Below are 12,842 nucleotides of genomic sequence, written 5' to 3' on the forward strand. Positions count from 1 at the left end.
CTCTTTGTCCAGTTACTGTGGGATTAAAGTGTTACCAACAAATCTGTGTCCCTGTGTGCACTGAAATGAGAAAAACTTCACAGTAATTAATTTGATTCTTCTGCCTTAGTATTTTCTGCAGATACACGGGTTGCATCCAATTGAATTTAAGTATTGTTTTTCTTCTGAAACATGGATTCCAGAAGGCTGCAAGATGAGGACATTAAAATGAGCAAAGTATTACCTCCTAGAAGGAGGATTATGCTGCTAAGCTTTCAGACCTTGTTGTAACCACATTAAATGAGTCACCAAATCCTGTCTAAGGACAGGATTGTACAGACTGACAGGAATGTAGCCTTACAGAAATACAAAATGACATTAGCTTTTCATTGTCATACGGCATGTAGGTGGCCAAATTCAGTTATGTTTATTAGAAAAATCAAGTAGGTATCCATTTATGCACAACTCTCTGTGATGATAAATAAAGTCTGAGTGAAATAGAGGAGGGTCTGGGTTTTTTCCTCACCCATTCCTAGGCGAATATTGCTACAGCGTCTCTCCACCGGTGGGGATAAATAACTATCAGAGGAAGATACTTGTACAGTCTTCATTTCATAGAAGCCATACAATTTTAGATATGGAATCTGATTATCTTCTTTTTGCCACCTTGGCAATTTCAAAAACCTCATTTTTTCCCCAAACCAGGCAGGATAGTGTAGGACACAAAAAGTGTTCTCCTCACCCACTGCATATTATGGCTGGGCTACATTTTGAATTTTGTCATTGCCTCATTTGCCTCTTTTCTAGGATGCAAAACCAGCAGCCACAAAAGCAGCTTCACATTGTAACATCACCTTGTAGTTTTAAAGAGACAGTCACTGGAAATTGTTAGGAAATTATTTTCACAGCAAAATCCCTTTCACCAAGCTGAGCTTGCACCCTACGGAGTTAGGTAACCCTCTCCAAGACCATAAACAATTTAATGATTTCTAAATGCAAAGGAATACACATGCCAAATAAAAGATTAAGAGGTAGTCTAGCTGTAGCTAGAGGAAATAAAGGGACCAGTCAGTTAGAAATCTGCATCAGCAAAAAATGCAAAGAAGTTTGAATGAAAGTCTAAAATAAAATCTTAGACATTGCAACCCACCCTTGTATCTTGCTCCCATCAATAGGTACTGCAGGTGACAAAGGCCAAAATGCTGTATTTCTAGATTAAAAATTCCTTCTACTCACTCCTGAGCTGGAATGGCATTTCTGTCAGAAATATTAGTGATTTATCGAGATCCCTTTCACTAATTCAACCACCTTAGAGCTCAGCTTCTTATTGGTACACAAAAAGACCAAATTTTTGTCAGCTCTGCACATGATGCCTCTATTCACATTACCAGGTCTTACATACCTAGGAGGTATTTCTGGATTGTAAATTTTACATAGGAGACATGCAGTAGCATTAGTTTAGCTTAGCATCTGTCGCCTATTGGATTCATGTTACACCAGACCACCCATCTTGTCCATTATTCAATTTGTTGTATTAGTTTTCACTCTGCACCATGAATAATCTAAATAAAAATCTTTCTATGTTCTTCCATTTCTCCTAGATATTGATGAATGTGCTGAAAACGTTTGCGCTCAACTCTGTGTAAACTCTCCAGGAAGTTATAGCTGCTATTGTGATGGCAAGAAAGGGTTCAAGCTCTCTAAGGACATGAAGAATTGTGAGGTAAGACTGTACTATGTAAAATTCCATACAGAAAACCAAAGTTGGGTATCTCCTGCTGACAGGACAAGTTAGATTAAGGAAAAGAGAAAGCTGTTAGAGAACTGATTCCAAATTTCTGAGAAAGTCCTGGGGACTCTGTTGTGTCTCAAAGCTGACACAGTAGGGATTTGTATGCCATTCAGTTCACGCATGCTTACTTATAGGAGTCCTGTCAAGAGAAGCTTGCCTTACCCTGACATGTTTATTCTCTGCTGCTTCCAAATTAAGCCTCTCAAACAATAATTGCTGTTCAGTTTACTCAGAGCCAGAATACTCCATTTATCCATATATTCTCAGGTTTTCCCTAGATTTAGTAAAAGTTTTCACTCCCTTTTTCAGACTTTCTCTATGCTTTGCCTGTTTGGGTTGAAAAAGCTGGATTGTTTTGGGAAGTTCTCATCTGCCATAGCTTGAGAAAAAAAAACAGTAATATTTGCCAATTGAAGAACTTCTGGCAGCTACAGTTGGCTGTTCTTATTTGGTTTGAAAAGTTACACTTAACAGCAGAAAGTTTGAACCTCTAGAGAATCCCCGTTCAAGGATTTTATTGTGAGAGGTTCTTTGTATACTTGAAGGGTTTGGGCAGGCTGGGGCTTGTTAAGCTAAGTGAGCCCACATAGCTGCCAACAACAAACAGCTCTAACAGTGTAAGGAAATTGGGCTTAGACTGTAAGAACAAGATTTGACAAGTTCGAGCATGTATTAGGTCTTGTTTGTGCTTTCTGAAATTGAATATCTGAACAACACTTGCAGTCATTATATTTCATTTTCCTTTTTCAAGAAATAGGAAGAGCATCTTCTTGCCTTATTACATGTTATTTTCAGTAGTGTTGATCAAAATTGATTAACTGTCTAACTGGAAATTAGTTTCAGGCCTTTTAATTGGAAAAAAATATTAGTTGGCTGAAAAATTATATGCCATCCAAAGACTAGTGACACTAGCAAAATAAAGTAGCCATAAAGTTCAGGATGAACACCTATACATTTAATGAAACTTACACATTGAGAATTCAAAAGCCAGAGTTTGAGAACTGCATTGTTAACTTTTACCAAAGCACAGGATGTCCTGAGGGCAGAAAACCCCTTCATACCTATTCTTTATCATTCTCTTCTGTAGGACTTCTATGCTGCCATCATATAGAAGATAATCAAGATATTTTGAGGGATAACTTTAGATGAATGAGACTTTTAGGCTCCTACTAGTTGGTGTGACAAATGCTCTAAACCATACTACAGAAATCATCCCATCTCTCTCCACATGCAGAGCCTAATTCTCTGTACTTAGAGGAAATCTGAGTTCTTTACCTTTAAAGCAGAACTGTAGATATTAATTAATAACATCACATTTTCAGAAGATAAAGAAGTAAACAATGCCTTAGAATGCATACCTGATGTTTTACTGAATGTCTTGCTAGTTTAAGCTTGCACTGCACATGAAACACATATTATTCCTGGATATGAACATCTTTGTTTAAAATTCCAGGTAGATGAATACCTGAAAGAATAAGCACCATTTTCTCTCCTTTACTTTCAAGTGCAGTTGGCTGACTGTGATTACTCTCAATGACTTTGGCTAGAGCATTAGGATTTATCCCAGTTCTACATACTGTTATAGGCCTTTTGGTTGCCACAAATACTCAAATAATTTGAACTTCTTTTACAGTTTTCCTGAGGATGTAGTCTTGAGATCTTCATATCCTGACTAAGAGTTCTCATAAATATTAATTCAGTGCTATTTCTGCAGGAATTGTGGTGTTGATTTAATTAACATTCTTTTTTCAAAGCTCAAATAACTATCAAGGAACAACTATATAGAAACATTTTCTATTAAATCTGTTACTTAATCCACTTGTAAATTGTTATTTTTTAATCCAGGTAGATTATTCTAAGTAGTGCTAGAGATTAGTCAGCTATAATTTTTTGTACATCAATACTGATAAAGAAAATAAAAGGTGTTTTACTTATTTATTTTCAAATAAAATCTTCTGAATCCACAGGTCTCACCCCATTGCCTTCTAATACCTTATGAGATTTACATTCCAGACAACTTTAATAATGGAACCTGGTAGGACCCTAGTAGGTGTGGGCCACAGGTCCCTGGTGAAAGGAAAGCACCTGGTGGAAGATTTGAATTCTTAATTCAAATACTAGCTGTTTAAATATTCATTACAAGTTACCAGAAAAAGTATCACAATGCATTAAGAGTTTTTTTCTTTTTATTCTCCACCATTTTCAGTCTGTAACTGCCTGTGTCCCGCTGAACCTTGAAAAGAATTATGAACTGCTTTACCTGGCAGAGCAATTTATAGGAATTCCCGTTCTGTACTTAAAGTTTAAATTGCCAAATGTCACAAGGTAAGCATTTGCTGTTGATAAAAGTATGCATTGAAATTATGGACATTTGTTTCCATTAATTTTCTGAGGGTTTAGAAAGAGTGCTTTGCATGCATAAATTACATCACTGTCTTCCCACTAGTTAAGATCAGTAATTCAGATTCCTACATATACTAGTAATCAGAGGAAGCTGGAGTCATTTGAAAATGGACACACAAGAGTAATGTTTCTGGCATCAGTTTACAGTATCTCTCATTGATGGTACCATGTCCTTGAGCAACCTCATCAGTATAGACAGCAGTTCTCTTATATGGCAAAACTAAAAGGTGAGCAAGTTTGTTTTGGATATCTTAGGGGCAAGCAGGAAGAGGCAGAAGCTATGTCCCAACCAGGAAATGATGCACAGCAAGGCTAAGACATACATTGTTGGCACTGAGATGTGATCATACCTATGATCTAAGAAAGTTGGAGTCTTCCAGCCACTAGTGTCTTGGTTACCAGTGCTGCTGTAGGGAGAGCTGTATGGACTGTGTGAAAGAGTTCAAAGAGATCCAGACTTGAACGGACAAGAAAGAAGAGGACTGAGGGCAGTAAGATGAATAAGTATTGGGTTCCATTCATTCATTGACAAGGGAGCCAAAAAGAGTGGTACTTCCTCATGATAAGTGCTTACTCTTCCCCTGAGGCAAAGAGCAGGGCCTGGGGAAGGTGTGAGGTGGTGATACAGATAAAGGCAGGCATTTAGAATTCTCAACATAAAATTTAGATGTTATAGGAAAATAGTAACTGTGCATTTTCCAGTTGTATGTGGGAATAATTCACTGGAATCTTGCTTCTGCTTCACCTCTGCTCTGGGTAAAAGCTGTAATATTTCCTACATGAAGTGCTGAGAAACAAACCCAGGCTAATTCTTCCCCCTCACCCCCATGCTTCCTTTCACAGGGTGTTCCAACAACACTGATTAACAACACAGCACCATGTCTAAAGAGCCATCTTTAGAGCCATGGGCTCTAAAGAGCCCATTAGAGTTGTCAGAAGGATTGCTGATGGTAGCAAGCCCTTCCTTACTCTTGGACTTTTTTCACTGTGGCAGCTGAAATTGCAGCATTTCTTGACTTACTGTTTTAAAAACCTGAGGGCACCAGCAGCTGTTGAGCTGGTGATCCCCAGAGCCTCAGAACCTTACAGAAGGACCTGAAGCTCTTTCCTCAGACCCCATTCCAAATTGTTGCGGTATTAACGCTCTCCTGTAAGACCTTTCTAAGATGATAAATGTTTGAAGGTATCTTACGAGTTTACTTTTAAATACAGTGATTTTTCTCTGGGCCTCTATGAGAGACAATGACATCTAGTGGACAAAGAACAAAACAGAGTGAAAGCCGCCCTAGTTCTTAATTACAGCTTCCTCAATTGTTTCTTCTGTCATCTTCAGCAAATCCTAACCTCCAAATGATTTGTTTTCTCCAGGCTAGACGTTTTAGGAGACATGGACAGTGTTTATTATTATGATTACACTCTCCCTCCTCCACTATAATATCTTATTAGATGCTATGTTGTACACCATAATTTTGCGACAAATGCAAACGCAACCGACTGCCAGAATCCAGACAAGTTAGAGTGACATATAAAAGGCAGCAGTAACAAAAGCAAGTTGCTAGATGATAATTGTTGCAGGACAATATTTGGCAAACCTATTGTACTGAAGATCAGAGATTGTGTATTTTTTCTGCATCACATTTCCACAAAATGTAATAGGAATATTACATCTATTTTCTTTCTCGTGAGCGTGTCATGTCCTTCACGGGTAGCACTCATAGCATATTTGAGAATTGAATGCAGACTCTTTAAAATCAGGGCATTAATCTCAAAACTTTTAACTGGATTCAGATGAACAAACCTTACATCAGATTCTGGTTTTGACTAATGTGCTCAAATCACAACTGCTCAGATACCGAGTTACTAAAAGGTTAGTATCTCTGATCTTTTGGTTTTTTTGCAGTGTTCATGAGTTATCCTAGACTATACAGTGTTTCATATTTCCTGTCTTCTTATTAAGATTCCTTCTTCACAACCCAGATTTACAGCAGAATTTGATTTCCGGACATATGATGCAGAGGGAGTTCTACTGTATGCAGAATCCCTTGACAATTCAGCATGGATCTTGCTCGCTCTTCGGGATGGGAAGATTGAGATTCAATTCAAGAATGAATTTGGAACAAAAGTCACCAGTGGAGGAAAAGCCATTAATGATGGGCTGTGGCATATAGTAAGTTGGGTTTTCCTCTCCCCTTTCCTTTCTTTAACCCTCTATGGGCACATTCTGTCTTAATTAGTAAAGTAGGAAGAAACTAAGTGACTATTAAAAAGACTTAGAATAATGCTCTCAAATCCCAGATTTAAAAAGCAACCAAGAAATGCACAAAAATGCCTTGCATTTGAGAAATTGTGGCACCTGTTTACAATTGAGAAAGGGGTAATTACCACTAGCTGGCAACATAGAAAGTATTCTTTTTAATCATGAAAACAGGAACATCAGAATATTTAAAAGTGTGGTTGCATGGCCAAGTGCATAGTTACTAGATACTTTATCTACAGAACAAGTTTTACATTTGCTAGACCAGAAATCCATCTTGTTCTTAAAGATTGCATACCTAAGAAAAGGCCTTGCTCACTTACACCATCTATAAATTACACCAAATTACAAACATCAGTTAGGGTTTGTTTGGTTTTAAAGTGGGGTGGGAGAAGTTAGGATTCTGCACATCCCTTCTGTTTCAATTCAGTCCAACTTCTTTGAGATTAAAAGTCTACTTTGATTCCTTGCAACAGTAGGATTATTTGTCAAACTTGTTTTGTCTATGTCCCACCTGAAGATTCAGTCCTCTGTAGCATGGAGAACTTTATGCCAAACATGGATTAGATATAGAGCAATTGTAGAAATAGGCTTCTTGCAAACTCTATTGCATAAAGCACATTACTCAGCTTGCATGGGTTTTCCCAGGCATAGGGTAGGGATAGAATGGAAGATCATCCTTCTATGGATGCCCATATATATATGGACAGTTGTCATCATTCCAATTTAAATATGCTGTAAATATTGACTGCATTAAAACTGTTTTACAAGTTATTTAGAGAAACATCACTAATGCTTCACACAGGTATGTAATTAGTATTTAAAATATTCTACTTATTTGTATGTGTATATAATGTAATTGTTTTTATTTAATTCTAGATATCAGTTGAAGAACTAGAACACAGCATCAGTGTAAAAATAGCTAAGGAAGCTGTGATGAGTATTAACAGCCCAGGAACTCTTTTTAAACAATCACAAGGTTTCTTGGAAACTAAGGTGTACATTGCAGGATTACCTCGCAAAGTGGGCAACACTCTTGTTAAACAGGTAACTAAAATAACAGAATGGTATTAAACAATATTACTATATTATACAATATTATTAAATCACTGTTTTGAAGATTGATGTGTGAAGCCTTTCAGTCTGTCTTCAGTTAGGTTTGAGTTATAAAAACACAGCACTTACAGTCTAATATTTCAGGATTCAGTAGTCTGCCTCCTAATATATTTTTAAGATTCCCTAAATTACCACCACTTCTGCTGCAACAGCATTTCAGAGTGATTCATATTTGCTGGATTTTGCTAGACTCTGAATAGGTATGGAGCTCTCTGTGCAGGCAGCACAATGAGCTTTCATTTTTACTACATTTTATAATAGTCCAGGCTAGACAAGGCCCATAATTTTTTCAGTCTTCCATCCTCAATATCTGTCTTATGCTGGCTATGGGTACAGTCAAGTTGTTCTGACTGTCTGCTCTCAGTCCAGGAGCTTTCAAACTAATGGGAAGTCTACAGAGAGGCAAAAAATGGTGAAATAATGGAGGCTGCACCTTTTAAAAACAAACAAAAAACCCAAACAAACAAAAAACCCCACAAAAAGTCAATTTTGGCTCAAAAGTGAAGGGGAAAAATGTGATATAACAATATAACAACATCCTCTTAACCAATAAAAAGTCATTCCAGGAATGTCTTTGTAGTTCGGTACAAGGAGGTGAAACCTTGAACCAGGAGCAGTGCTAGTGATCACTCTTTCAGCTCTAGAAGAGCTTTTGTGATGTGAACAAAAGGGCAGCATGAGCTTTAAAAATGGAAGCAATCATTTTTGTACAGATTACTAGCATCAAAATGGGAAATGTTACTAAATCAGAAAAACCTTTTGAAGGCTGAAGTACTAAGTGGATGCTATTTGTTCTCTCCCAGCATCAGTGCTGTAACCTGTAGCATTGATAAGGCTATTAGCTACCCAGAAGTAAGTCAATAGGCAACATAATGCCTTTTTATTGATATTTTTAAAACAACTTTGGATGCAGCACCTAATGCTGTCATTTTTCTATAGATTAACCCTCGTCTAGATGGATGCATTCGTGCTTGGAACCTGATGAATCAGGGACATTCAGGTGTAAAAGAAGTTATTCAAGAAAAGCAAAGCAAACACTGCTTAGTATCAGTGGAGAGAGGATCCTTCTACCCTGGCACAGGAATGGCAAAGTTTCACATAAACTATAGTAAGTATTTTTCAGTCTATTCCTATTTTTGCTGTACCAGTGATGGAACTAATGAACTGTTAAAAGAGAGACACACGCATACACCACTGCATCCAGCAATTATAATTATAATTATAACTTCAGTTAGAAAATTGCTTGAATCAGAATTCTGATCCTATTGGGTATCCTTTATGTAATACCAAATGTTTTAGGTTTCTTAACATGCAAAGGATAGACACTGTTGACCACATTAACTTCCCAAAGATCTAATTCTCTCCTCTGTTCTTCACTGGGAAAAGTTACCATTTTACTGACAGAAAAAGAAGATTAGAAATAGAGAAACAGATCACCCATAGCTTTGTGTGTGCAGTTCTGTATTCTGTCTAGAGATTTTAGGTGCAACTCTTGTTTCTTCCTGAACCCAAAACTTTCTTGCCTGACCTCCTGCCCTAATTTCAAAATATCCAATCCAGGATCTCCTTGTGCTCAACTGAGAGCCCAGAATGAGACATGTCTTGAGCACTGTCCCAAATCCTGTTGTCATTATACTCTTCCTTATCCTCAGTACTATGCTACCCTTGAACCCTGCTCTGATCCAAAATCCTTTTCTCATCCCAGGACTTACTATTCTTTCCTAAACCTGTTCTTTAAATTCCCTAGCCCACTTAAACAACTTACTCCAGCTTTTTATATTCTGTGCTTCCAACCAGCTTATATCAGAGCTTCCTATACCACTCACATTTCCTCAACTTTCTTCCCATTCATTGGCAAACACCATGCTGCCATGACCTTTGTGTTCAGGGCTGCTGTCATGACTTCACCCTGTCCTTTCCATTCTCACCACCCCCCCAGTCCCCAAATCAGAGGGTCTGACTACACCTACTGCTGCTTTTCTGGGAGCTGTTACAGCCCCCTGTCTCCCAGCTTACTTAGCTTTGTGTAGAAATATAACCTCACCTCATATTTTATGATTTCTGCTTCACAAAGAAACTACTCGAAATCAAGAAACCAAAGGGACAGGGAAGAGACACTGCAAGAAAAGAGTCAAAATATTACAAATATCTCTTTAAATAGTAATTTTAATATTAGCTTCTCTATGAATGCATCATAAGAAATTATATTTGCACCATCTGCATATTTATACACCTATATTTTTACACATTTATACACATATTCTCATTTTAATAGTGGGACTGCTTTGGAATTTGTATGAGAGCTGATAAAATATAAATGTTTAACATCATATTAATTTGTCATTAATAGATGGATTTATTAATTTCATTTTTTCTTTTTAAAACAGATAATCCTGACAGTGCTGAAGATTGGCTAATTAATGTGAATATGACTATTCGCCCATCCACAGACACTGGTGTTATGTTTGCTTTGGTTTCTAATGGAACAGTGCCTCTTGCTTTGTCCATAGTGGACTCTGACTCCTCTGACTCACAGGTGATCTTACAATTATCATAGCAGCTGATATGAATATAAGTCACACCTTGGTTTTGTCTCAATTTACTAGTCCATTTGTGAAAGATCTGAAAAAACTGAAAACTTGCAGGGGAACTGGTAGGCTGAATTAATATTTGTAAAGCACTTAGATCATATAGTGAGGAATATGTAGGAAATATATTATTATTACTGACTGCTACAGCAATGACTGAATGCTCAGTGCTCTTTTGTCAAGTACCATCCGCTACATCATGTCTTATTTAACCTTTCCTTCCAAAAGCACAAAGCAGAAAGGGGATTTTGACAGAAGTAGAATGATGATTTTATAGTAATGGCATCATGATAGTTTCAATTTATAAACATATCTTTTTATTATTAAGTTTCCATTTACATCTTTTTTTATATTAAGGATCCCAAGACAGCATGATTATACACCACGGCTAATTCATGCTTTTGCCTGAAATAAAAATGGATAATGAACACTTGGCTGGTTATACTTGAAGCTGTAGCTGTCCTTTTTTGCCTTTAAGAGAAACAGGCTCTCACATCAGAACCATAGCCAGAGGTGTTTTGTTTTTTTTTTATAGTAAACATTCTCACTTATAAATTTAAGATTATTTAAGAATATAAATGAGTGGCATGATGCTTATACATCAGGTTTGGTAACTTCCAATTTGAAGTACCTGTTCTTAAAATGTGGTTTTAGCATTTCCTTTTTTTCTACTTACAAATATAAAATGCATCAGAACTAAGTATAATTTTGTGTTATATGTGACCTCTTCTCTTTAATTTAGAAAATCATTGTGACTATTGGAAACATCACTGTTGCACATCTGGAATCAAAGAAGTTATGTACACCCAAAAAAGTGGTGGTTGGACTTTTAGTAACCAAAGAGCAACTTGAACTGTCTGTTGATTCACAAACAGACAGAAGCACTTCGGAGCAATTGTCTGTCCTCCATCAAGCAATGATGACAAGTGTTGTTACCTACTTGGGTGGCCTGCCAGGTGAATTACATTTCTTTTTATTAACTTGATATTTACAAACCTGATTATACTGAACCTTATATCCAAGCTAGGAAAAACCTTCAACTGCACAAAAAGAAACAGGTTTTTTTCCCAAAGTGCTTCTTGTTTTTCCAATCAGTTCAGCTTTTGAGAGTGCCTGCTTTTTAACAGTAGCATTATTAGTCCCATGAAAAGGCTCTATGAGTTTCTCTAGGGGTTTGAATTTGGAAAATGTTTTCCTTTTTGAGTCGGGGAAGAGTGAGCATTGAGTATTTCTGAAATGCCATCAACTGGCACAATTTAGGAACTTCATTAAGCATGTAGGAAAACCAGGCATTTGTAAGTAATTTGTCCAAAGTGCAGAAGAAGTCAGGAATATGGTTTCAGCAATTAAACTCTGGGCAATTGATGACTGGCAAACTTTAAGTGTAAGAAAATGTGTTGAAAGAGCAGATATTTTGTTTTAGACAACCTACAAGTGTATCCCCAGTCTAAACACTTGTACAAGCATTATTTTGTATGGGAAGTATATACATGGTTATCTATAAAATAATTTGACTGCAGGGTGGATCATAAAGAAAAATAGCATGAAGATTTTTCAAAGCCCGAGATCCTCAAACCTGAAAATTGTCAGGGGAACAACATGACTACTGGGCAGGGTTTTTCTCCATCCTCTATTGGAGGTGTTTTAGGAAGAGTAAATCACAATTCCTGAGGAAATCCTAAAAGTTTGACCAATACAATCTTGAATTGAAATTCACTTTACATGCAGGCTGTAGTGTTACAGCACTGCCCCAGCTATAGCTGGTCTTCATATGCAGTGCATTCCTACTGCAGGAGATAATGGTGCACAGGAGCAGAAAGAGGGGAGGAACTGTGCATCTTTTGGAGATGGTTTCTTTAGGTATTTCCTCCAAAGTAGCGTACAGAGGGAAGGTAGGGTTATGGTTCCATCCTCTAGACTTGCTCATCAGAAGCAAGGTGTTTAGGGCAGCACAGCAGGTACCAGAGCCTCTGTCTGAAATGATGATTGCTCATATGTTGGTATTTACTTGTTATCTACAAGTCTTCATAGACTTCCTAATCAAGGACATAACAAGATTTAAATAACAAATTCGACAACTGCTCCTCATGATTTTATTTTTAAATGGATATGCAGTCTCTTGGAAACCAGGTAGCCAGGTGAGTTCAACTCAAATGGAATGTTTAGAATGAGAAAAATGCACTAATTTTGCAGTACATTCACATACCACAATAGATAAGCATCAGTATTTTTGTAATACCAGCTGCCTTCTAAAGTAAGAGATGAAGTCAGCATTACTTAGGAGAGGTGAGTCAGTAGGTAACTGAGCTATAGTAACTTTAATAAGATTCTGGTCGTTTCTTAGACCTTTTAATCTCTGTGATATTTAAAGGATTCTTTCTGTTTCCAGCCACAGAATAATTGGCATTATTGAACTGGAGTAACTGAACCCTGGGTTCAGTTATGCTTCTCAAATAGATAAGAAGCAAGTGTTAGTTACTTGCTGCTCCTTGAAAGTAAGTGTAATCTCTCAGTTTTAAAAGGTATCTTCACCTTTCAAATCAACAAAAAAACTTTGTATGTGTAAACAATTGCTGTTTAGAGGTCGCAAAAAAGCAACAGCCATGCTCCCCATGTTAATCAAAGGAGCCTCTTTCACAACATCCTCTGTTACTAGAGAAAAAGTAATGCAGAAAAAGTACTTCAGGTCCCAAGTACAGCAAGTATGACT

The 12,842-nt window shown here is 37.1% G+C and overlaps 1 protein-coding gene and 1 long non-coding RNA gene across 2 annotated transcripts in view; both read left to right on the plus strand.

Annotated features, from left to right (window-relative positions):
• Window positions 1-12,842, plus strand: part of PROS1 (protein S) — a 29,196-nt gene that overhangs the window by 12,796 nt on the left and 3,558 nt on the right. Inside the window, exons 8-14 of the mRNA XM_071756927.1 lie at window positions 1,581-1,702; window positions 3,978-4,096; window positions 6,152-6,341; window positions 7,308-7,475; window positions 8,484-8,652; window positions 9,932-10,080; window positions 10,875-11,088. Coding sequence (XP_071613028.1) covers window positions 1,581-1,702; window positions 3,978-4,096; window positions 6,152-6,341; window positions 7,308-7,475; window positions 8,484-8,652; window positions 9,932-10,080; window positions 10,875-11,088 — 1,131 coding nt within the window. The remainder of the gene's footprint in view (window positions 1-1,580; window positions 1,703-3,977; window positions 4,097-6,151; window positions 6,342-7,307; window positions 7,476-8,483; window positions 8,653-9,931; window positions 10,081-10,874; window positions 11,089-12,842) is intronic.
• LOC139802165 (uncharacterized) lies at window positions 10,090-10,832 on the plus strand. The gene is made up of 2 exons (XR_011728533.1): window positions 10,090-10,459; window positions 10,499-10,832. It is a non-coding gene; the product is annotated as an uncharacterized lncRNA (long non-coding RNA).

Source organism: Heliangelus exortis, chromosome 1 (assembly GCF_036169615.1).
Source record: "Heliangelus exortis chromosome 1, bHelExo1.hap1, whole genome shotgun sequence".
In the NCBI taxonomy this organism is placed as follows: Eukaryota; Metazoa; Chordata; class Aves; order Apodiformes; family Trochilidae; genus Heliangelus; species Heliangelus exortis.